The 27,566-nt window shown below is 28.8% G+C and overlaps 1 protein-coding gene across 10 annotated transcripts in view; it reads left to right on the plus strand.

Moving 5' to 3' along the window:
- Positions 1 to 27,566, plus strand: part of LOC107442351 (protein Obscurin) — a 281,510-nt gene that overhangs the window by 147,623 nt on the left and 106,321 nt on the right. For 8 of the 10 annotated variants that reach the window (XM_087157050.1, XM_087157049.1, XM_087157051.1 and 5 more), the window contains 9 exons: positions 1,735 to 1,850; positions 7,042 to 7,206; positions 10,398 to 10,568; positions 12,492 to 12,561; positions 15,037 to 15,129; positions 15,878 to 15,970; positions 18,452 to 18,616; positions 23,828 to 23,965; positions 25,137 to 25,296. In XM_087157050.1, the coding sequence (XP_087013176.1) occupies positions 1,735 to 1,850; positions 7,042 to 7,206; positions 10,398 to 10,568; positions 12,492 to 12,561; positions 15,037 to 15,129; positions 15,878 to 15,970; positions 18,452 to 18,616; positions 23,828 to 23,965; positions 25,137 to 25,296 (1,171 nt within the window). Of the gene's footprint in view, positions 1 to 1,734; positions 1,851 to 7,041; positions 7,207 to 10,397; positions 10,569 to 12,491; positions 12,562 to 15,036; positions 15,130 to 15,877; positions 15,971 to 18,451; positions 18,617 to 19,245; positions 19,396 to 23,827; positions 23,966 to 25,136; positions 25,297 to 27,566 lie in introns of those variants that run through there. The other 2 variants (XM_087157055.1, XM_087157053.1) reach the window with 2 other exon arrangements.

Consider the following 27,566-nt stretch of genomic DNA (forward strand, 5'->3'; position numbering starts at 1 on the left):
AAAATTATTAAAATTTAAATAGTATTCTCCGAAAATTAAACGGTGTTCCATGAAAAATAAATTTTGTAAAACTCTCAAAAAAGTGAAGTGGTGGAACAAAACGGTTTTCAAATTTTAAATCAACATAAAATAAAAGAATAGAAACGCGGAAAATCGAAGCAGAAACTGGAAAAGGTAAACAACATACCAGATATCTATAGCTTGTTGCTCAGTATTATTAATTCAACCCATGATTATATATATTAATATAACCCATGATTTTTAGATATCATTTTTATTAATTCTTATTAACAAAACAATATTTTTTATTCAATAAGTTTTATTTTTCGAATATCACACGATTGAAGCTAGCAAACAAAAAGAAGGCTGTGCATCGACGTTTCAAGAGTTGACGATGTTGATATACGTTCGCGTTAATAACTTAGCATCCATTTGGCGCGCTCTTAGATGCAAATTTTTTCTCTTCATAAGAATAAGGATTTTTTTTTATAACGTATAGAATAAATATTTAATTTCTTTAAATTCGGGATTAATACGCTCAATGGCACAAACCAAATTGGACAAAAATTCCTATTATTGTTAAACTAACATTCTTTTGAGCTTTTTTTTTCAAAAGTGAGTTCCTCAAAAGTTCCTCAAAAGTGAAAGCTCAAAAGTTCCACTTTTGAGCTTTTTTTTTTTCTGGCTCTTTCCGGTGCCTTTTTACCAGAACTTTTTTTCGGGTTCTTTCTGGTGTTTTCTTCTTATACAATTTGCTACAGATGTGTACAGCTCTGAAATATAACTTAGATTATGGATGTACTTCGTATTTTCAGTGTGTCTGATTTTATGCGTGATGCATCTTGAAATCAATATTTCTTTACTGTATTTATCTGATTGTTTTTTTACCGAATGATATGTTCATGAATTTTCATTGTATTATGCTCTAGTAAATATAAATGGATAAAAAATATATTTAAGCAAGCCTGAGTGACTGAGATAAATGGCCTGCATATTTTAAATCAGCACATTTTTGTTCTCTTAGAAAATGTGTTCGATACTAAGATATCCGCAGCTTTTTAAAATGAGTTACTAAAAAAATTACTTGTATAGAATCATATTGGTCATAAACAATTATTTACAACACATAAAGTATTATATATATTGTGTTATGAAATTAGCTTTAAAAGTTAATTTCAGCATAAAATCTCATCTAGCATAAAAAAATGTTTAAACTGAAAAGTAACTACTATATTCATTAAGTTTAAAAAACGTAGGGTTTTGCTTGTTAAAAGAAAAGCTTCATTAACTTCAAAACTTATGATAGAAGAAGTCGGTATGTTTCGCGAGCTCTTGAATCAATGCGCCCATTATTAAGGCCCACCAATCAAGGGTCAAGACTTACTGACACTTCATTCACCTATTGGTGGGTCCTGATAATAGGGCCCTTGTTTTGAGCGCTTGAAACATATTGACTTTTTTTTTATTTTAATTTGTAACGCTAATGAAGTTTTTACTACTTTGGCAAGTAGTATATATTACCGAATCAATTTCTATCTGAAATTATTGTTTTCAAGTTGAAATCATTGTTTGTGTTTTATTATCGCTTTTTTTTAAAATATCTGATGATTAACTGTACCTAGCGAATGATGAAAGTCAGTTATTAAAGACTATTTTAAAGAATTATCGAAAGATTATTTATAAAAAAACAATTATCTGAGTTTTGGCCTGATGATGTGTTTAATGCCTTTGCAGGGTATTGACGTTTACGTTGCCATTATGGACTTTAAACCCATGGGAAGTGACGAAGAAGCAGTGGTCATGAAAGAAGGACAACAGGTGGAAGTTATTGATGCTTCCAAACCTAGGAGGTAATTTTGAAATTGCTTATTGACACAGTTTCAAGTACATCAGCAATTGACTCAAGCAAACGTTTTTAATGAGATTTTTAAGCATTTAAACTGACCAACATTATTTATATTTAATATTTTATTTTTCATTTATTTCAATTACTGTTTTAGTAAAAATTATCGAGTTAACTCGCTAGGAAGTAAAAATGAAAACGATTTTTAGAATAAAACTTATTTATTATGTTATTTTTTTTATTAAAACTTAATTAAATCTTTTTAGGGTTGTTGAGTTTTTAGATAACAAATAAATGTCCCTAAGCATTATAGAAAAAATTCCCCACTCACTCAGTGTGGGTGATTAAAATTTTAATAGTTTTGTTTTGTTCTCTTAATGATATTTTTTGAATTTAAAATAATTAATATTCTGTGTATTTTGATTTTGCTCATTTATTTCTTTAAATTATTTGTATAAAGTTTTTTTTCGAGTAAACTTCAAAATTATTTTTTATTAAAAAAAACCTATTGTCGTTTAGGACTATTTAATTATAAACTATTGAATCAAATCTATGTAATAATTGTTTTCATTAATTATTTGTTAGTTTTTTTTAAATATCATGCATAATTATTTAAAAAAAAAGCAGTTTAAATGTTCTTTGAGGGTGTTGAATTAAAGTTTTGGAAGTGGTTCCAAAATTTTTACAGCGAATTACAATTTTATTTTTTATTTTTGTAACTAATTTGTAACTAATTTTTAAAAAATAATATTTACTAATTATTTGCTAGCTATTTTTGTTTTCAAGTAAAACTTATAATTATTTTTAATGAAAGATAGTTTAAAAACTCTTTAGGGTTCATGAATGTTTTGTAAAATAATATGAAAGAAAAAATAAAATTTATGTTATATTTATTTAGATAATTGTTTTCATTCTTTATTTGTTTTATTCGAGTTTTGTTACGAGGTTTACTAGGTTTTCAAGTTAAACTAATAATTATTTTTTTAAAAAAAAGATTATTAAAATGTCCTTTAGGGTTGTCAAATAAAAAGCATTTATTTTTTCCGATAATTAATTGCTACAATTTTTTTATTTTCAAGTAAAACTTGTAATTATTTTTAGTAAAATATAATTTAATTGTTCAAATATCCTTTAGGGAATTTTTTCTTCCTTTAGGAGATTTTTTTCTCTGGGCAGAAATGTTTTCAATGCTTTCTGTGATAAATAAAATATGGTCAAAGCTACCTGAATTCGGTAAATTTTACCATGTTTCTGGCTCTAGGGGAACCCTACAAAGCTAGTACTTTTGTAAATAAAACAATAAAATATGATTTTAAAATAAAATTTGTAGTAATAAAATTTGTAATGTAATAAAATTTGGTAAAGATGGCACAATTTGGTAATTTTATAACTATACTTTGGTGCATGGCATGAAAAGCATTTATTTTGTTAAAATTGCTTTTCAGTTTTGCATGTTTGACTAAATGTGCTGTTATAAGAACCATTATTTTGAAAAGAAGATTTTTGGATAAACCATTACGATACGTACAGAAAAATTTCTAAACGAACCGTTTAAATACCGTATATTTTGGTTTTTATTACCAAAATTATGATATTTCTTTTACTGGAAATGTCATTACCATTCAGAACGATAATTTTACAAGAATTTTTTTCTCCTTGTTCAAAATAAATATACTTTATCATGATAGAAAAAAAATGCACACATTGTGGGAGTTTAAATGTTAATAGTCACAGTTTAATTTAGTTCTTACACCCTCTCTTTCTGAACAAACCCTTCTGCTACAAATATGTCTCTAGAGACAGTTTTGGCACACTACCCTAAAAACTTGACATGTGCTTTCCGCTTTTAGATCTCACAGAAAAATAACATTTTCTTCATTCTACATTTTTTTACGATGCTTACAATAACAGTATACAAATAAATCCACATGGATTAGCTTTAAAACGTGTATTCTAAGTAATGAACATTTAGAAGCTTAGTATAATAGGAAAGTTAAAGACGTCCCTTTATATTAAATTTAGCCGTTAGAAATATTTTAAGTTTCTTTGAATCCTAATATTGTTCCAATTCACTGCAAGTCCTAATAAGAGGCCAAATTGAACCAAACTACATGTAGTTCTATTATTTTTGGGAATTTTTTTAGAAATTATTATTTTTAGTTTTTTTTTAGGAATTTGTTTTATTTTAGGGATTTGTTTTATTTAGTTTTAGGAAGTTTCCTTTACGGTGGAAAAAAAATCAAAGAAACACGGAGAAAAAATTCTGATAAAATTGCCGTATTGTAAGGTGAAGATATTTCTGGTTAAAAAATTTACCCACTATTCTGCTTAGTAAAATCAAAATACACCCAAGAGCGATCACATTATGACCACCCTCCATCTATAACAATGGGCTCGCCCAGGTTTTTACGGTTTCTCGCCCAGGAACAATGTTTTCATGGGGCACATTAGGACCCATAATCCTCATAGAACAATCCCTGACGTCTGTAAGCTACTTGAACATAGTTGCAGACCTGGTTCACCCATTAATGGCAACAGTTTTTCCTGCTGGGGATGGTGTTTACCAACAGGATAATGCACCATGTCATAAGGGTTGAATCTTCATGGATTAGTTCGAGGCACATTCCAGTGATTTTAGAGTCATGTCTTGGCCCCCAAATTCACCTGACCTTGATCCAATAAAGCATTTGTGGTCCTACTTGGAAAACCAAGTTCGTGCTGCCACGCTACCCCCTCGCAATGTGAGGGAATTTCAGGCCCAGTTGGTGAGCGCTTGGTACCAAATACCTCAGACTACCTATCAGCACCTTGTGGAATCAGTGCCACGGCGGGTGCTAGCAGTTTTGAGGGCTAAAGGTGATCCTACAGGTTATTAGCAGGGTGGTCATAATGTAATGGCTATTTGGTGTATATGGTATTTAAACTAGTCATTTGGTAATTTTTTCGTTCATGCGGAAATAGTTTACCGGAAATTCTGATTTTCAAAATTATAGTTCTTATTATCACCCATTTAGTAAAATATACAAAACTATAAAGCATATTAACCCGAAAAAAATTGTTTTTACGCCATGTTCTAGGATATTATGATGAAATTTCTAAACTTTCATCACATTTACCAAATTTTATCACTTATTATAAAATTATATTTTATTGTCAATTTTTTGAAAGTCGTAGCAGAAGTGCTTCGGTTAAAATAATCAAACTTTTTTTGTATTCCCATTGAGCCAGACGCATGGTAAAATTTACCATATTCTGGCAATTTTGACCATACTTTTTTTCTGCATATCGAAAGAAATGGGAAACTTTCTTTCATTTCTAAGTGGAAGAAATGAAAGATATTATTTTTTCTTTTTGTAAGTTGAATATTAAATTTTTTTTTGCAGTTTATAATTGCAATCTAATTTATGATTAATTGTGCTCATTTAAGCTTTTCATACGCTATATATAATAAGTGAAAATTGCAAAACGATAATTGGAAAGATAAATAAATGTGATGTATTTCTTAAGAAATAAAAATAATTGTCGTTCTTCAAATACGTAGAGCAAAATCGAATTTTATAATAATATTAAGAACAGTTAAAATATCATAATCAAATTTTATGAGAACTACTAAATTAACAAATCCCATATACAGTACTACAAATCACATATCGTATTATTTACAATTACAAATTGCATGATAATTTTTATGATCAAATAATATTAAGTATGAGTTTTCAAACTCGTTCTTAAATAATATGATACGAAACTTGGCATAAAACTAAAATAAATAACATGAAAATAATTATTTAAAAAAATAGATATGGAAAACTTTTAATCTTCTGGTACTGAATTATAATTTAATTTCTTTTAATTTAAGCTAATAAAACTTTGTGCCGAACTACTGTTTTAGTCATTTTCCATTCGGTTTAGTTTCTTCTAGTGTTTTGGAAGAGATAGGTTTCTTCTGAGAGAAATTTGTGCTATCGCTAATTATTTTCAAACTTCTTTTTATGGTATTATGGTTAAACTTAAATGGAAAACTTGGTACAATTCAAATCCATCCGAAGTTTTTTTTTCTTTCTAAATTTGCATCGTATTTTAGTGCAGTAATTGGTATTATGGTTTTAAAAAAAATCGATTTTCCTTTGAGTGTGTAAGTAGAATTTGGTTTCATATTTTAAATAAGAAATGCCAAACTTACAAGTCAAAAATCTCTAGTTATTCAATTTTATTTTAAAAAATCATAAATTATTATCATTTTAAGAAAGTCGTAAATTATTCTAAGAATGTCTCAGCAGGAAAAAAAAGAATACAAATTCAAAGTTAAATGGATTAATTTTTGCTGTTAAAATTTTTAAATATTGAAATTTTTATTCAATTTTGAAGTTTTAGTTGATTATCACAGTTCAACATTGATTTGAGACCACTTTTAATATATTATAATAAAATAATAATGATGAATGTTTATTTATTGTAATAATAATTATTATTTGAACGTTTTCAATTAATATTAGGAGGACCGGAAAGTAATGTAGTTTCGGTGCATTTGATAATTATTATCAAGATTTTTTTTTGATCAATAATGTAACAACCTCTTAATTCCAGGTCGAAAATGAATCGAAAAGGATAAAAAAAATGAATTGGTTTTTAAGACTAACGAATATTTAATGCACCGAAACGACACTTTCCGGTCCCACCCCCCAAATATTGATGAATAAAAAATAGTATTTATTTATAAATAATGTATTTTTTATCGATTTCTGTAACTATCTTCCAACGTGAACGTTTTAAATGAGTTATTTTTACAGAAATTCATAGTTTTTCTTTAAAGAAAAAGTAACTTTATGATTTTTTTCTCTAAATACGTTTTCTTATCATTCAAATTGTTTTATCTCATCCATTTCGTAAAAATTATTTTCGTTAATCAATCTACAGTTAGAAAGTTTGGAGCGAGGTGAACCATATTAATATTGTTCAGGTAACTAGTTTAATATAGTGCCCGATTGAGCCATATTATCGTAATTCTAAAACTTTATAGCTCAATACTATGGTTCACTTTGATGTGTCAATTTAAGCTTGCACAAAATTTTCCCAATATTAAGGTTCATGATACCAATTGGATTCAACGTTGGACCAATATAACTCCAATTTCAACTAATTTTTCTGAGAGTGTATAAAACTTGGAATATAATGAGCGTTTTACTTGTATTTCTTAGATGGCTAGTTCGAACTGTCCCTATGGGCATCGATGAGTCTCCAAGAGAAGGATGGGTACCTGCTTGCTACCTAGAAAAGTCCACCGCCCGGGATACCTTGGGCAGCTACGTGGTTACAGAAGCAGAATTCGACCCGAAAGAAATGGAAGCCATTAAAAACAGAGAGTTCGTATACACCCTATTTGTTTAGCCATGTAAAGTATAGATTATTGTGTTAATGTTTCAGAAGCAATCTAATACCCTATATGTTGCCCTCCTAAAATAAAAAGTGACTGCAAATATGAATTCTACACTGTATAAAAATTCCGGATGCCGGTATTTTTTATCGTAAAAATCATTTTACCGGAACATGTTGAGAAACAAAAAAATATGATGTATCAAAATTTTTACTATTGTAAAACCACTGAATCATTCTAATTAAGTGAATATCACTGTGTAAATTACGGTACAATATTGTACGGGGATAAGGGATTTTACGAGTTATTTTACCGTAAAGGTATTTTGTACATGATGAACCCAAAGCGTTAGTATTTTATACCGTAATTTCATCCGGAAGTTTTTTACACTGTAAGGAAAAACTTTTCAACTCAATGCAATGGTCCTGTAAAGTTTTAATACTGAAGCTAAATTTTAATGAATTTGAATAAAGTTTCCAGAAATTGCTATCTTACAAATGTTTTCAAAATGATATATTCCTCTCTTCTTAATTATACGTCGTTTCCCGATCGATTTCTTAAATGTAGATTTGTTAAATATATTTAAGTCTTCTAACAGTTTATAAAAGACGGTGATTAGAGCACACCCTCTGTAAAATATTAATCTGAGGTCTTCTATAAATTTAAATATGAGGCCTTTCTATACTTTTGTCTTAAATATTAAGACTTTAATTAATATAATATATTGAAACGATAATTGGAAGGCAGATTTATATTTGCAAAATTTAGAATGCCCGCATAGGCAGCCAGACCCATACATTGTGCTCTTTGTTTGATAATACATATTGTACCATTATGTATAATGCTTCACATTATGACCTAATCTTATCTTTATGAAATGTCTTAAATCTGTAAAATTTTGGTATATTGGTCCAAACCTGCATAAATTAGTATGTCTTAACATTTTTTCTCTTAAATTTATGTCTTTAGCTAATAAAATATGTCTCCTATATAAATAGCACACCAAATTAAAGACGATGATGAGAGCTGATCTCTATAGAATGTTATATCTTAAAATATTATGATATAATATTATGATTTAATATTATGTCTTAAAATATAATCAGTAAAATGAAGGAGCAGTTGATTTTTATTCAGTGGAACCTATGTAAGTTGATTTCGTATGGTGCATTGCTTTAGTGGTCAACTTAGAGAAGTAGACAATTTATAGAGAGGAATAAATCTTTTTTTTTTATCATATCTTATATCATGTTATTCTTGTACATTTATTTCTATTATACCACCAGTGAAGATTGTTTAAATAAATGTACTTAAACTTTTTTAACACGAATTTATAATTTCATTTAGCAAAAACTGTAATCGATATTTTAAGAAATGATATTAATTATTAATTACCAGTGTGAAATTTTTTTTAAATAATTTTAATAATCAATAAATGAGTTTAAAATTCTTATTTTGTTCATGATGCATGACGGATGTTTATAATAAAGAATATCATAAACTATCACTACACAGAAACAGATTCAATTATTAAAATTAAGGAAATAATATCGTTAAAACATTTTAAAGTTTATTTTGTTACACTTACGAACATATGTATTACAAAAATAATCCTTTATTATTGCCTGATATGAAATAAATATTAGTATTGGCTTTATTATTGGTTAGTGCTGTTGCTTTTAATTTGTTAATACAAACATTGAGATTCATAACCTTTTCAGAAATATGTGGTTGTTTATTAGACAAACAGTAAACATATTAAATTTCAGACACAATCTAAAGTTTTTGAAGAAGTAATCTCATTATTTTATGTTTATTTAGGTTGTTTCTATCAAGCGAAAGTTCACATAGCTCCTTTTTGAAGTCAAATTTATGTAAAAATCTATCACAAACTGTCTCTAAATAATTTGCTATAGCAAAAAAATAATAATTATAATAATTTGTTATATCAAAAGAAAAAAAAGTGAAATCGGTCGAATACTTCCTAAGAAATCAAATTTCAATACGGTCGTATTTTCAAAATTCGGTTTCTTGCTCTCTTGGTTCAACAGATTTCGATCAAATTTTGTGTTGTTTTTCTTTGCAAATCTACATTATTCAAAATAATGTAAAAAATTCTATACCATACAATTAAAAAAATTTTTTTACCGCTGTTATATATAATAATAAATATTCACTGAAAGTGTTTTTTGAAATTTTTAGATAAACGAATTTCATAATTGTGTGCAATTTTTTTTAATTAATAAAGTTCTCGAGATATGATAATAAGAACTATTCATTTTGTATGATATAAAGTTCTCGAACTATGATAAAATAAAATTTACATTCTATGGTCCAAACAATCGATCGTTCTCCCGACCGAACTATTGGGACCATAATTCCCAGATTACTACCCCTCATACTTTTTGAGGGGGGGAAGAGGAGGACCAAATCCGTCAGAAAATAGCATATTTATTCCGAGAAAGTACTCTTTTGTGTCTGATTTCGTTGTTTGAAATATCGTTTGCGCTAATTAAATAGTTTATTTGAAGTCAGCAGCTAGAACCAACCCTAAAACGTGAAATTCCTATCATTAGATCAAAGGTTATTCAGGGTGGTCTTTTTTATTGCACACTGCACATTAAAAAACGGCATATAAAGTTTACTAAAACAAAAAAAAATTCTGTTTAAACTAGGAAGGGCTTAAAATAGCATTCCATAGCAGTGTTAGAAAAAGTTGACTCATTTTTGTCGTCAACATACAAGATAGATAGCAGGTTAAGTTACAAAGGTTTTGCTCCCTTACACTTCATAGGATAAATTCTGTTCTTGATAACATTAATTGAATATCTGCTTATTGCAACATAGGCAGATATTCAATTTAAAAATCTGGTATTGTACAATGTAAGAAATTCCGGATTAAATAACATTAAAAACTACCGACACTTAGGGTGCCGGTACTTTTTGCCGTAAAATCCATTTTTTATCGTAACATGTTATGAAACAAAAAAAAACTGATATACTATAATTTTTACAGTGAAAATTACCGTAAAATCACTAAATCACTCTAATTAAATAAATATTACTGAAATTATCGTAATTTGGTCCGGAATTTTTCACAGTGAAGCTATAAACTGATATTATAAATCTCCTTTGAACTAATAATTAGCATTATTACAAAATAAACCTTTTAATTTTCAGAGCAATAGTTAAAGAATTGGTTGAAACGGAAGAAGACTTTGCGAAGGATATGCAGTTTGTTGTGGAAAATTACTATAAACAAATGGACAACCCCCGACTTCCAAAAGAATTTAGGGACAGAAAAGGTTCCGTGTTTGGTAACTTTAAAGACATCAGTGACTTCCACAACAAGTAATGCTACCCGATTTCTATGACTTACTTTTTTTAAAAATATTGCAGCTTTGCAATGTTATTGCATAACATACTAAATTGTTCATTTAATTAAAAAAAATTTCATTAATTTTTATTAAGTAAATAAAAGTTGATGTAAGAAATAATAGTGAGAATTTTACGTTATGAGTTTTCTAAAAATCATGCAGTCAAAATTACATAAGACTGAACTTTGTCTCATTAAATGCTATTAAACTTTTATAAATTCATGCAGTATGAATTATGCATTTATTTATACGATGAATAAAAGTTATTTAATTTACTAAATTTGTTTTAAAATATTTTTATAAACGAAATCTTTATGATATGAGTATGTATATAAGGTGCTCTTTAATATCGGACCTTAATATATATTTAAAAAGCTTTGTAAGACATCAAATTAAGAACTATGCGTATTAGGGATTGTAAAATTTGTATTAAATGAAATAAATAGTTATAAAGCATTGACGCATAATTATTAAGGGTGATAAAAACTTAGAGGAAATCGGGATATAATTAAAAACCAACTTATTCTCTAAGTGTGACTTTCGTAACGATTTTCAAATTAACTGGTGTTAGATGATTTTAATGTTCTCTTTGCCCTGATTGATCTTGATTTTCATAATACTTTTAGAATTTTTTTATTAACATAATAATTTGAGACCATTAATGTGCATAGTTATTTCTCCTTATTTTTTTCAAACATTCTAAAAATCTATAGATAATTACTGAACACCCTGTATTGTACATGTTAAACTCAGTCTATACTGTTTTAAAAAGAATAGGCACCGCACAGTTTCGCGATTTCACAACTCTCCACACTTTTATCATCTCTGTTACCTTGGTTTCGACAAATTCGGGCGGCAGTACGTTTTATTAGAAATTGGAATATACTTGAGAAGGGAAAAGCAAAATTTACTGAAGCCATGGTAATGGAGAGGGGCAAAACTTAGTGAAATGAAAAATTGCATAACCGTGAGATTCTATTTACAAAAAGTGTATTAGAATTTTATGTTTATTAAAGAAAATATTTCTCTGATCTCTTCATATAAAAAATAAAATTAATAATTTTAACTTTTTATAAACAAAATAGTTGCTCAGCTTAAAAAATAATCACATTCCAGAACAGTTTTTCATCTAAAATTAAAAATCTAAGATTTTAAGCAATTAACAATGTTTTGCTTTGGAGAATGCTATTTTAAAGTTTCAAATTCTTTTTATTCGAAATTAAGGTTATAAAACAGGCATCGTGATAACACAGCATGTCCTTGAATTAACTTTTTATTCATTTATCTTTATATTGTTGCTTCTAACCCCCAGATCATGTAGTTAATCACATCAATTATTAAATTCTTATCAAATGCTTTGTTTTTAAAAAAAAATGTTTAATTCTTCATATATATTTTTACAAATCGAACGCGAATTTATAGATAAATTTGGACACTTCTCAAAATATTTATATTTCCTCTGATACTATTTTTAAAATATAGTAGATTTGAAGAACTTTTGTTATGTTTGTTAGACATAGTTAGAATTTCAGATGAAATGAAACTGCAGCAGAATTATAAATTGTTTTTGAAAGAATATTAAACATATTTTCACCCTAAAAAAGTTTTTTTTTAACATTATTGTATGCGTTTTCAGTATAGAAAAAAGTTTAGAGCGAGAAAATACTATTTGCCTTTGAATAGTTTTGCTCGCGCATTAATTTGGATCATTTTTTTAAAAATTCGAAATAAAATCAAATGATTTAAGACTCGATATATATTTAGCAGTTAAGGTTGTGGAAAATTTAAATAAAATTGTGATGAAATAATCTGTACCAAAGCACTGAGTGGTTTTTAACTATATTATGGAATGTTTTAAAATAATGAATTTAATACTCAATTTATTATTCATTTACAGCGTACTAATGAACGGTGTCAATCATCATGCAAAAGAACCTACCAAACTGGGAAAAACTTTCTTGCGGCTGGTAAGAGAACTTTGCAATCATCGAATTGTAATAGTATTGCATTAATTCATTATAGTTGTCACCTATATTAGTAAATTTAAGTGCCATTATTATTAAATATGCGTCATTTTGATTTATACTGTAAATCCATTAGTGTAAAAAATTTTAGTGCATCTCAACGTCAAAAATGGAGAGAACTACTTAATACCAGTAGTGGTGTAGTAAAAAGTCATATATTTGGATCTATACTCCGTTGTATGTTAAAAAAAAGACAGTTGCGATGTAGGATTTAAGCAATCATCCACGACTGCATATAGTTCCGTTTTACTGCATACATTTCGTTATCAAATTATACAAATGTGCTTTCAAATCAATATTAAAGCTTGTAAAAAAAAGATACGTTAGTAAGAAATTTAATTCGAGCTATCTTTTACGATGCATATTAAAAAAATGTAGTAGTTTCGAAGCCTTACTGGAATTCTAGACTCTCCGACATATGAGGGGCCGGGATAGCCTGGTCGGTAGAGCGCTGGGCCCATGTCCGAGAGTTCGTGGGTTCGAACCCCACCGGCCGAGGACTCTCCGTGTAGTGAATGGTGACTGATGCACGCTAAACCTGTCTAGTCGCAAAGTCCTCCATGTTCCCATAACAAACCAATACCTCTGGAGGCACTGGATTGGAGATCGATCGTCTCTGATTCAGGTCAAAATTACAATCTGTGAATGAATGAATGTATAAATGGGTCCGTCCTATTAACGGGTGTGACGTATGGTGTGGCAGAAGTCGAATTCTTGGCCATAGATGGCGCAACTGGAAAACAAGAACAATCGCACCCCTCTGCCTACACAGGCATACTAAAGAAAGCAGGAAGGGAAAAAGAAACAACTATATGACGTTGCAAGATCATTGGATTTGATTGGACCCCATTAAAAATGACTCGTCTCATGCTGACTTGCTCTTAACAAATCAAATGCGAGATAAAGAATTTTTTTCTTTTGTTTCGATGTTGAAGAAACTCTTCTACACGAAGCAATATTTATTATTCTTTCGACAGTTTTTGAAACAGTTCGACAGTTTTTGAAAGATCTATTAGGTGTAAATTGGAAATAAGGTGTTTCTTAATACAATTGCTTAGGTTGTTCAACATAAAACTAAGTGATAATACGTACAGTGCTGTTTTAACTTAGCTTTTTTAATTTAATAATTTGGTATTAATATCTTTTCTATACTTTTCATTATTTCTAATAAATTGTCCATCTTAAGATAAGCGATCGCAATTGGCACAAATCATTTTGGCAATGCTTTGGAACAAAGAAATGTTTGTTGTTATGGAGTATACTAAAACAGAAAGAAAGGAGCAGAAAAATTCGGATTTTGCAGCTGTAATGATGCTTACATGATTGCTCGACCAGAGAATGAGATCAAGAATTATCTGTCACTCGAACATCGTTTTAAAACTTTTCAACACTAAAGCAGTACCGAAATTGTCCCTGTAAAAAGAGCATCAGTAAAAGTCTCCTTAATACGGCAATTTTGAAATTTTTATGAATTTAACGTTGCTTGAATAATTAATTGAATTTAAGTACTTTTTAATATTTTTTTAGAAGAAATAAATGAATAAAAACTAATTTGATGGTTACGGGAAAGAACTTCCTTTATAACTTAACACTACTTTAAAACTCTTCAGATGCTCTAAAGATTTAAAAAAAAATCCGACTATAATACTGATTGTAGCGTGATATAATATTTGCATACTAATGGTACTTTTTTGACTAGTGAATATTTAACTGTATCAAAATGAAATACTTAAAATATTTTTGTCATTCTTTTATCTTATAAATTAATTTTAATTTAAGAACATAAATATATGTAATTTCTCTTACATATATAACTTTACTTAAATTAAATATTTTAACTCCTTATCAGTTTTTAAAGCGAACAAAAACGCTATTATTTTGTATTTCAGTTTCGTAATTACCATCATAAAATATAGTTTTTTTTAAACCTTTGTTTTCAGGGACTTGTTTTCTGTGTGTTTTTTGCGATTCCTTACGTTGATTTTTATTTTGATATCAGTATTAATAAGTACTACATTTTTTAAACAATAAATTTTGGAGAAACTACACTAAAAAAAAGGGTTTCTCAAAATTGAACAAAGCTGTGTCAAAATAGTTCCGTAACAAATTTAATCGAATTTGAAATGTATTCATTATTGAGCATGTCTTACCCACCATGTATTCATTATTGGGCATTTTGAGCATGTCTTCAATAATGAGTACATAGAGTTTTCAGATTCGACTATATTTGCTTGAAAACTTTTTTTATCACATTTTTACTCAATTTTGAGAAACTCTTTTTACAGTGTACTACTATGAACATAACATACTGAAATGAATAGTATACATGTTTTATGTATCTTAAGTAAAACTTAGTGCTTAAGTTCCATTAAACTCCTTTATATGCTTTTCAAAAACGATGTTATTTTAATTTTAAAGGAACGAGATTTCGATATGCATGCGAGTTATTGTTGGAATGAAGCGAGGGCTCAAAAACTGCTCAGAGAAGGGTCCTTAAGAGATTTCTTTGATGTAAGTAAAACATTTTTTTTTGCATCGTCTGTGATGCAATATGACTAATATTTTTGATGTCATGTATTTAATTAAATATTCAGAGTATTATTTGTGATTATTTCGATGATTTATATATTCTGACTCTAATAAATAAGATAGATTATAAAGAACGTTAGTCTTTTAAATATTTGTTGAGCAAGTTTTCGATCGATATTAAATGCAAGGAACGATATTATTCACGATACATATATGATGTGAATAATACGATAATATAAAACGATAATGGAATAAATATAACCAGAATGAATATCCTTATATGAATTAAAAAAATATATCTTTTTTTTGTGCAGAATTTATGGTAATTTTATTACTTTGAAATATTTAGAAATATGCTTAATTAGGGAATTTTCTCATCATAAGAATTAATATTTACATTATATGTCAAGAAATAATGAAACATATCTTTAAAATCAAATATATTTGAATTTGTGTTAATTTTATCATCACAGATTTGGAGATTTTCTCATCACAAGAATTAATATTTTCTTTGTATGCAATGAAGTAATGAAAAATATTTTTAAAATCAAATATATTTGAATTTGCGGTAATTTTATTATTTTGAGATATTTATAAATCTGTTTAATTAAGAGTTTTTCTCATTATAAAAATTATTATTTACATTATATGTTATGAAATAATGAAAAATATTTTTAAAATCAAATATGGCTGAAATGTTAACTGTTTCGATTATTTTTACATATTTTAGGACCACAGTCGGATGATAGATGATGATAAACTGCTAGTAGACCATTTAAAATTGCCAATTCAAAGACTGAATGATTATCAGCTTTTATTAAAGGTAAGCATTTTAAAAAAAAATTTTAAAAAATGTAATTATATAGAAGCTCAAATTTTATAACATGCAATTTGATCAAGTATGAAAATTTTCTGAAAAATGCATAAAAAAAATACTTAACGTGAAATAACATTTAAGAGCACTTCAGCACTGGCAAAATAAATATGATAATTTCATTTTTTAAAATAATTTTATGAATCAGTAGAAATAAGAGTTTATTAGTTTCTTATTTTGAAGCAATTTCGGAAATATATCTTTCACCTTGTTGTCTGCATAGAGACATCATTCGACGAGTCATTGATTTTTTAAAATTCTATTTATACAGTTCTTGTTTAATATTTATTCAAAAAATGAGTACTATATGAGAAAATTCTCTATAATATGTACTTTAATTCCCCACAATAGACTAAAGTTTAACAAATTTCACTCATAGTAAATTTCTAACAGAAAGTTTTGATGATTCGAGTGCCTAACTTTAACTATTCTTATTAATTTGTGATGATGATAATTCAAAAAACGAAATCAGACACAAAAACGTGTTTCTTCGTGAAAAAACACGCATCTCTTTTGACAGATTCGAAGTTTTAATCCTTAAAATATGGAGCAATGTTGAAAATATGGTCACATTAGTTTGGACAGGTGAGCGGTGAAAAGTAAGAGCCTCATAGTGTCAACTTTAAAATTTTAATTTCAAAAAAACTAATCCATCAGTTAACTTCAAATTTTGGCTTTTGTCTTTTTAAACTAAGCAGATTAAAATTATGAACTTCAAAAAATTATTTCTTTCTTGCATATTATAAAAAAAAAAAAAAAAAAATCGAAAATATTAAATAGTTATTTTTTGCATTAAATTACCTTTTGATAAACACTTTATAAATATGCACAAAATATTTTTGATTAGCCCTCATTAGTAGCTGAAAAAAAAGCATTATTTATTTAGAAAAAGAACATTTTTGTGTTTCGTTTTGCAGCTATTTAGTCTCACCAAGTAGTTGCGGAGTTAATAAGCTTAATATGTTAAATGTGCTAATTAATTAGTAGCACTAACTAGTTATCAGTCAGTAGGGTCAAGCCATAGAACCAATAAGATAATTCCTATTACGGAAAAATCCGATTATTAAATCAAAAGTTATTCAGAATAATCACTTGAGCACAGTACATGAATTCTTTAAAAGTAAGTCCTGACTTCTTAAGTATCATTTCCTAGTAACTGAAAAAAAAAAATCTCTCATTTAGATAAATTAATATTTATGCAACAAAAGAACAAAAGTCTACGAAAATGGCTTTGTTTGATTACATTATGCAAAAATCTATTAAAAAAATAATAGCAATTCATCACAATTTCCTTTTGTTTTTACTTACCTTTTATATTTTTTTACTTAGATTTTTAATGACGCATTTTAATAAATTTAGCAAAATTGGTATTTTTTTTATAATTAATTGAAATTAATACGAACAGAGGGAAAGAATTTTTCAAGGGGCGAAAATTCTGGAGGTGAATAGCTACGTGTGATTTATCAGAAAATGATGGGTATATAAATTAGAGCACAGTATGTTTTGGAAACCTAGCTTGTTTGATTATAAATTAACTGTTGAATATTTCAAAAAAGTTAATTAATTTCTTTGGTTATTAAAGTCAGATTTCAACTTTTTGTGCTGCTGAGAAATAACAATAGAATTGCAGTGTTTAAGGAATTTGAAAATTAATTATGAAACATTAACTCCTTATTTAATTAAACGAGTATTCTAAATTTATTTGAAATTCTGTTGGGAAGTAGGAAAGTAGGAAATTCTGTTGATGATAAATGAATCTCAAATTACTGTATTAAGCAATTTCCGAATTATTTAATTTTATTATTAAAGAAAAAACGTGAGATTATTTCTCCTTAGGAAAAATAAATATAACATGATTAGTTTTTTCGATAATTTTTTGCTATTTATAATACAAAAATTTTGATAGGTTCAAAATCGAAATGAGTAAAAATTTATTAAAAAATAATAGTTAGCTTTTTTTATGAATTCATTGCGATAATGTGGAAAAAATAAATATATCAAATGATAATTATCTTTTTCTGTTTATTCAATTGAATTTGAGGTAGCGAAATTGATTTTTCTCTTCTTACCGATTTCGAACAATAGTAAACTGTTTTCTTAGGGTTAAAGGCTACTGAATGTCATGCTGAATGTTAAGCTTTACTCAGTCAGACAGTAATTAGTTACTGTCGGAGGAACGAAATAGGTAAGAGTTAAAAAAGAAAGCAGCTATGTAAATAAGTATAATTTATAACTGTTAATTTTATTAGTAAGATTATTTTTGTACATTTATATATTTTTCTTCTTTTTTTTAGTTTAAACTGTTATTGTATAAAAATTTGTTCATTGCGTGTGCTTTCTGATGTATCGCACTTTTTATTAATCCTCAATAAACTGATGTAAGAATAGTCTAATGAATTTCTTCCATACATTTAACAAAAATACTTTCAGGAACTCATAAAATACTCTAGTCGACTGAATGAAGACACGGCTGATTTGCAGAAGGCTTTAGATTTCATCCACAGTATCAATAAAAGGAGCAGAGATTTACAATACATTCAAGCAATTGAAGGTTGTCATGGTGACCTATTGAAACTGGGACGCATCTTACTTCACGTAAGAATTATTATTTAATTTGTTTTATAACTCAATGCCTCTTGTTTTATGTAATATTTTTCTTCAGTTACATTATTTAACTAAATAATTTTTGCTTTTATGCGTTGAACAGTAGACCCCTTTCTAAGTTTAGGACTACCAATGTTCAATTCCGAAGCCTTGTAATTTTGAACCCCAATTCGAAGACTAGGAAACTCAGGGACCAAGCTTTGGGACAAACAAGCCTTCTTGGAGGAGTTTTTGATGGAACTTATCCGTCCGTTGCCTCTCAACTGTGAATTCAACTGTCGATTATAAACCTAATTTTTAAACTTTTATTAAAGAAAATGACAAAAAAAACTTCATTCTTTATAATAAATATCTTTTTAAAAAAAATTAGAATTTTTTTTTCCGGTTAATATTATTTACCACTGCTAATGATGGTTGTTTTAAATATCGATGTTCCACTGAGAAGTTCTATTTGTTAAGATTTCATGTTACATAATCGAAAATAACTGAGAATAGCTGGAACAGAGGTTCAGTAATTAAAAAGGCACACGAAAATTAGCTGATATTTCAGTTTCATTTAACTTCCCCAGCAATTCTTGGCAAGGCTATCTTTGATTTCTCATTAAAGATGGCGCCACGACTTAAGAGCTCCCTGCGGAATCGTCCTTCACCTTTTCTTTCTCTGAATATGGAACAATTTGTTTTCGATTATAGACTAATGAAATAAAATGGATTTTAAGCGTAAACCGGCTCTTATTAATGCAGATATATTCAAGAAGAGTGTTATTTCAGTAAGTTCTTTGATTCAATCTATTTTTGAAATTTTTTTTTCATTCCGTATGCCAATTTTCTAATTGTCCGAATTCTCAACTATTTTTTCTGATGCTAATACAAAATGAATGAAATACGTATTATTGAATGAATTACAAAGTATTGAGAATATAATAACAATAATAGTAATAAATAACGCTAATTAAAAAAATAAAAATGAATGAATATGGTTAAATAAAATTAAATAAATTAATTGATAAAAATAAATAAATATATAATAAAACAAATAAAAAGTAAATAAAGAAGATAACAAAATAATGAATAAATAAATAAATAAATAAATAAATAATAAAACAAATAAAAAGTAAATAAATAAAATAACAAAATAATAATTAAATAATTAAAAGCTAGACAAATAAAAATTTAAATTGCAGTTATAAACTAAGTTTATCTAAAAATTATACATGATTTGATATTTTGTTAATGGTAACTGGAAAGATGAAATAGATGAACTTAGTTTTAATTTGCGTAAGTGGAGAATCATTGTGGATAGTGGAGAATCAACAAATTTCTTTTAGTGAAAACTTCTCTGATGCACTCTGATATGTTATCAGGGATTCGGTTTGATATCGGTTTGATTGACAGACACTGCTGGGAGAGTGAAATTGAATGTAATGAACTTAACTAATCCCATCAGGTGATAATGAATATCTTAATTTCCACATGTACTTAAAATCTTAATCATAAATGAATATCTTACTCTTCATTTGCATCTGATTTTTTAAGTTTCATGCAATAAAAAATTTAGTTTAAGAAATAATCATTTAGTGATTTAAGAAAGAGGAGAAAAAAATACAATAAAATGAAATAATTAAATAAAATTAATAAATAAAATAAATAAATAAAATAAACAAAACAAATAAAATAAATAAAATAAATAAAATAAATTAAATAAATAAAATGAAATAAAATAAATAAAATAATTAAAATAAATAAAATAAATAAAATAAATTAAATAAATAAAATGAAATAAAATAAAATAAATAAGTAAATAAATAAATAAATATAAACTTTTTCCAGTGGTCGTTATGGGCTTTGTTGATGTTTTAAATGCTTTTTAAATTGAGCAACATACTAATATAGAAACTAACTGAACTATATTCGAAACTAATTTAACTGTCCATTAAAGCCTGTGAATATTTTAGACACAAGTAAGAATTGATTAATTAACTCGGTATAATTAAAGTGATTAATTCAGCCCTTCTAATAATTTCGTTTAAAAGCCAATTCAAACAAAAAATGTATTGGTCTTTAAATTTATAAATATAAATCACGGAATCATGTGGCATTAATTAGTATCTTAACCATCATAAATAATCAATCGAATCACTTAAGCAATTTGAGTCACCAAATTGCGGAAATAAGGAATGGTTTCACAGTTAAGGAATGCTTACTACCGCTTATAACGTATTGTTTTACCCTTATTAAGGTCAGGTCATGCTAGTAAACATTATTTTTCTCCAAAAAACTTACTCCTAGGGAAACGCGTTACAGCGCTTATGATCGGGAATTGCTCGCGGTATATTTGTCAATTAAACATTTTAGACATATGCTTGAAGCACGTTTATTCACAATATACACTGATCATAAACCTTTAACGTATGCCTTCCGACAGAAATGGGACAAATATTCGCCACGTCAACACCGTCACCTTGATTTCATCAGTCAGTTCAGCACCGACATACGTTATATTAAGGGCGCAGATAACATATCTGCTGATATGTTATCTCGAGTTGAAACAATTCGTACACCTACTGCAGTGGACTATGACGAAATAGCCGATTCGCAACGTGATGATCCTGAACTGAAATTAATTTTGAGTACAAACTCGTCACTTGAATTACAAGAAGTTGTAATTCTTGGCTCCTTCAAGACACTTTTTTGTGACACAAAATCTCAAATCACTCGTCCATATATTCCCCAATCGCATCGTCGTACAATTTTCAATACTTTTCACAAATTGTCACACCCTGGAACTCGAGCTACATCAAAACTGATCCGTTCCAAATTTGTGTGGCCTTCCATCAACAAAGACTGTGTGAAGTGGACTCGAGAATGTCTTGCCTGTCAGCGATCTAAAATCAACAAACATACTCGAAGTCGGGTTGAATCAATACCCATACCTTCAAAAAGATTTGATCATGTACACTTGGATCTCATCGGACCGCTTCCGCAATCTAGAGGATTCCAATATTGTCTCACGTGCATAGACCGTTATACACGTTGGCCAGAAGTTATCCCAGTCACTGACATGTCAGCAACGACTATAGCATCAGCGTTTTACACAGGCTGGATTGCCCGTTTTGGCATACCAGCCTTCATAACGACTGATAGAGGAACAAATTTTGAATCATTATTGTTCCACAGCCTGACGAAATTGCTTGGAATTGAGCGTTGCCGAACAACAAGTTTTCACCCGCAAAGCAATGGCCTGATAGAAAATTTTCATCGGCCACTCAAAGCCGCTTTGAAGTGCTATGCAACAACAGATTGGACAGATGTTCTACCAGTGGTTCTCCTCGGTTTGCGATCCACAGTTAAGGAAAGCATCCAAGCAACCCCAGCTGAACTAGTTTATGGTGAGACGTTACGCTTACCAGGTGATTTCTTGATTCCCACTACAAATGATGATCCTCCACAAGAATTTGTCTGTAAATTAAGACGTCTATTTCAAGACTTAAGACCTCGACCGACGTCACACCATGAAAATCGTCGAATTTTCATACATCCCGAACTTAGAAATTGTTCACACATATTCGTACGTAGGGACTCTGTTCGAAAACCTCTACAACCTCCGTATGACGGACCATTTAAAGTCATACGAAAAAGTAAAAAACATTTCACCATCATGATACGTGAAAAAGAACAGACAATTTCTATTGACCGTCTCCAACCAGCATTTGGACTATTTCAATCCGAACCAAACACGATCCAAACTTTTCCCTCAAAAGAACCGAGTCTACTAAAAGATTCTCCGGACAAGCCTGCACAACGGACTAGATCAGGCCGCAGAGTTACCTTCCCCGATCGTTACGTATCAGTACCCTGATACTGGCGGGGGAGTGTGCGGCGACTGAACTTAACTTAATCGTAACCGTGACAATCGTAACTGTCTCTATCAACCGCCATTGTAGACGCACTGCTCTAACTTTCATGTTTCCCCTTTTGCACTTTATAATTAAATATTAAAATAAATACTAATTAAAATGTAAACTTCGTCTATTCATCTCCTGGACACAACCAACCACCACAAATAACAAAATAATAATGAAATTAGTTAGCGCTATAGTCTGGCAAATATTGGCCACCGCTATAATGCTGAAGATTTACCATAACTTGTTACTTAATCATTAAAGCAAGTAGTTTCCATTGAAAACATTCTAAAATATGTCATTACTAAGATACATGAATTATTACAACTGATTACAATAATATTTTCATATTTGCTTTCTTATATGACGCGATAAATCACAGTGGGTCTTGGTTTGCTGAACAATTTTGTTCCATATTTTTCTGTTTTTAGCTTTGGATTTCATTATGATTAAACCTTTTATTACATCTTCTATTCATCTCTTTTTAGGGATCTTTTTCTAGTTTTTAAGTTTAATGACTTCGAATTGAAGAATTTTCACGAACCCTCATTTTCGTTCATTCTTTCTGGATGGACTAAGCATGCCATGCATCTATGCAGTTATGGGAACTGAATGTGATATTTTAGTAGACTGTGTATAAAGACTCTGTCGTCTTATTAAATAACGTCTTTTTATGAATAATACGATATTTTCATAACTGCTGAGAGTTTGCAACAGTTACTCATAACTGCTAGGTCAAATTTAGCCTATCTCTATCCATTGCTCTGTATGATAATTCAGAAAGAGGTGTGAAACGTCGATATAAGGAAAAGTCACAGTTTTGTGAAATTGAAAAGCGTTTGTGATCTAACTTTTAATTTTTAAAAAGTTACGCTAACCTTGCAGTAATCTGGCACATAAAAAATTGAAAGAATTCAAAATTATTCATTGATTTTAATTATTTTCATCTTGATTGAAAAATCTCGACAACTTGGTAATTTTTTCTAAAAAGGTTTAAGTTAAAATAATTTGTATCTGTTTTTGTTTACTTTTAAGATATTTTTTTTTGTGCTGTTCAGGTAATTACTTAAAGCAAACATAGTTTGAAATTATAGCCTTTAGCTCAAGTGTGAGGTACTTAAGCTATGACATTTTTATTATTTTACTTTGTGAAAAAGTTTCGAAAAACGCTGTTGATTGAATTTATGAATTTAATTGATTTATGTTAATGAATTTCGAACTGTTATTTTGCATGATGTTTCCCCACAAAGTTAGATGAAGTGATGATCAAAATAAAATGCTTTATTTTTTAATTTTTTAGGACAGTTTCGATGTTTTTGAAGGGGCAGAGACGAGCTCTGTTGACCGTTGTGTATTTCTTTTTAAAGGAAGAGTCTTCATAACGGAAAAGCATTCAACCTTAGAGAAGGAATCTTATCATGTTACTAATTTGTTCAAGGTATGTGGATTGCTTTCTTTTCCTAATTTATTTATATAATTAATTGTCTGATATGAATGTAATTGATAATGATTGTATTTTTGAAGACATGTGCTTAATTGTACAATTAAATTTATTGATCAAAATTAAACGATAGAACGAAATCTTCCATGAAAATTCCCACATTCTCAGAGACAATTGATCTTTAAAAATTGGTAATGATTATTTGTTATAGTTATTAATGAATTTAAATAATGTTCGAAAAATATTTAGATTACAGAACTTTTTACTTCACGTTATACATTAAGCAGCATATTTTTCTAACCGAAAAGCATAATTTAGAAAAAAGAATTGAATATAAATTATGCTTTGTTATTTATTTTTATTGTTCAGCTTTTCAAATATCATATAAGTTTAAACTGTTTGCACATTAAAATTTGTAACATTTCCAAAAATTAAGGATTTAAAAAATGAAAAAAATATGTAAGTAGTTAAAAATTTTTTTGCATAAAATTGTCTACGGCTAAAGGAATGATATAATCTTTTTTAAAATTTGCACAATAAAAATAGGGTGGGAAACATTAAAAGTGAAATAGCCTTAAGTTGTGATCATTGTCCTGATTGCATTGTTGGAACCACATTTTATGGAGTTCAGCTATCGACCATTGACCCTTACTTTTTGAGGAACTAAAAAAAAGTTTTATTTAACGAAGGTACGTGCATGTGTTTGCTTTTGTAACTTAAATTAATTAATGAATAAATTAATTATAAATTAATAATGAACAATAATTAGCAGCTAAGGTGTGAACATCGAATCATCGAAATTCCGTGTGAAAGCAATCATGGGATTAAAAATTGTTAAGTGAACAAAAGGTTAAAACTGATCATACTTTTTTCAAAACAGGCTGATCGTTGTTTTTAAAATTTTATTTTTGAGATAAAGCAGTTTTTAATTGATACAATTATGTAAAATTCGCATTTTTTTTACTTTAAGCCTTTTTTTTCTAATTAAACATTGACTTACAGAAGATATTTTCCTTAAATAAACATTGCATTAATTAAAGAAAATTTAATTGTTCTTATGAAATTTGAAAAAAAGAAAAAAAAAAAAAAAAAAGAAAACAAAAAGTAAGAACTCTAAGCATTTAAGACTAAAAATCTTTATATTTATTAGAATGTTTTCTTCCTTCAGCTTCAGGATGTGGAAATGGTTGAAAATGTTGAAACAGATGCGTTAAAGATCTTGTTCAAATCTCACAAGAAGAATAGATCAGGTTTTCCCCTCACTTTGAAAGCTAGGAGCATTGAACAAAAAGTTGCCTGGTGTAAAGAATTGAACTCAGCCAATCAAGGTAAATATACACCATTATATTCGAACTTTTTGATATATCTTTACAAACTATATTATAAGATATTTCCGTTAAAATTCGGAAAGCTGGCCATTAATTTATAAGACTAGCTCTTTTGCTATATAAGCCCAGTGCCTGTAATTATAACGTGCTTCCTCTAGCTTAGTAGGATTTGTTAAGAAAGCCAGTTCCCTTTCTTGACAAGAAAAGCTCAGTGCCAGTAATTGTATTGAGCAAAATTAGTTGTTATTGTAGTTCATCTACGTGGCACTAGAACTGCACAATGGGCTATTGGCGACGGTCTGGGAAACATTCCTGAGGATGGTCCGATGACATGCCATCACAATTTTGATTCGCTGCTGAGGGGATGGCACCACCGTTTCGGTTACCCGACGACCTGCACGTAAAGTCGAGCACTTTACGGTAGAACAATGTAACGAGGACCAATACCGCACACCCTCGGTTTCTACGCAGACTAATCTAAGTGATCACCCACCCGCACACTGACCACAGTCAGTGACGCTTGATTTCGGTGATCTGCTGTCAACCGTGTCTTAAGGATCAGTCCACTGCGGGACCAGCAAAATTAGTATAAAGTTAATTCGTGCGGTTATCATAAAAAGCTTCCTGATCAGAATTGGACTAGGAACACAAAGATCCTGGGTGCGAATCCAGCAAGTGCCAAAAAACATCTCCACTTTCACTTACTACTCATACTTTCTCCACATTAAGACTTTAGTAACAACGAGCACGCAACCCGCACGTTCATCGAGAGATGGCAGCACCACACTATATTGTCTCGTTCCATGCTTCGTCTTGACGCGACGCAAGCCTCTTAATAACGTCTAGATCCAAACTGATTATAACTTGTACTAATACAGTGTAAATTGCGGACAGTTTCCATACATTTGACGAGAAAAACTTACGGGCAGATTTGGATTCTTATAATCACGACAGCTTAATGTATAAATTTAAATGTATTTTTACGGTCAGTGATTTGGCCACTTTTTGCCTATTCCTGACATAGCAGAGTAATTTTTTAGATTATAATATGTTTTATTTCGAAGGAAATGTAATATTATAATTAGAAATGAAATAAAATACATCTTTTTTAAAATCACATGTACTTTTTGAGCTTTTGTTTTTTTAAATTTTTATGGGAAAATTTTGCATTGAAACATTATCATTTTTCAGAATTTTGAATTAATGTTATTAAGGGGTACCAATTTCTATTTTATTTATTTATAAATCCCTTCAAGTTATTTTTTTATTCTTTTCGCTTTTCTTGGTATATCTCAAAAAAGATTTTAATCCAAAAAGTATCAAATTCATGTTATTTATATTTTATGTAAATTTTCAAATGTTCGTTAAGGGAAAGAGGATTAGGATTGTAGTGAAAGTCATTTAATGTAATATTTGATTAATATGAAGACTATAATTGACAAGACAGGTATTTAAAGTCACACGTGATCAGACTTACAGATAGCTATTTAGGTTTGAAAATCATACACAAAATTTACTTTGTTTATTTTAACGTTATTAACCATAACTAATCAAGTACTGCAATTTTTAAGTATCACTACATCTCCAAATTCTTCAAATCCTGCTGACGGTAAGCACTGTTGGATGTAAAAAGTTGCTCTTATTTGCTAATTTTCTTCATAAACTAAAATTTTAAACTTTGAAATTTAAAAAATAGAACAAAAGAGCTAAATTGAGAAGTTTGAGAGCATTATTGCTTTTAGTAATAAATTAAAAAAGAGAAGAATGCTGTAAAAGCAAACATTTTATATTTGGTGGACCAGAAAGTAATATCGTTTCGGTGCATGTGATATTTTTTTTCAAGATTTTATTTTTAATCAATAATGTATTCACCCTCGTTAGCAACAACCTTTCAATTGCCGGATCAAAAATGAAATGAAAAAAATTAATTGGTTTTTAAGGCTACCGAATATTTAATGCATCGAACCGACATTACTTTCCGGTCCCCCTAATAGTTATGGTTCTGTAACGAAGAATTTTCCTCAATGAAAACATGAAAAGAGAAAGATGGTGATAAACGAGTTATATAATTAGTACAAAAATGTTTTATTTCGCTTAAAAAGTTCTGGAGATACGTTGAAATACCCAAAAAGTAAAATTAACATTAGGGGGTGCAAACTTTCGACCGCTCACCTGAACAAACTATGGGGAACATATTTTCTACGATGTGGTTTGCTGGATTTGAGGATCATGTATCTAAATCGGTTGAAGAAAGATACGTTTATTCAGAA

This window comes from Parasteatoda tepidariorum, chromosome 2 (assembly GCF_982258835.1).
Source record: "Parasteatoda tepidariorum strain Cologne lab strain chromosome 2, Ptep-v5.0, whole genome shotgun sequence".
Lineage (NCBI taxonomy): Eukaryota > Metazoa > Arthropoda > Arachnida > Araneae > Theridiidae > Parasteatoda > Parasteatoda tepidariorum.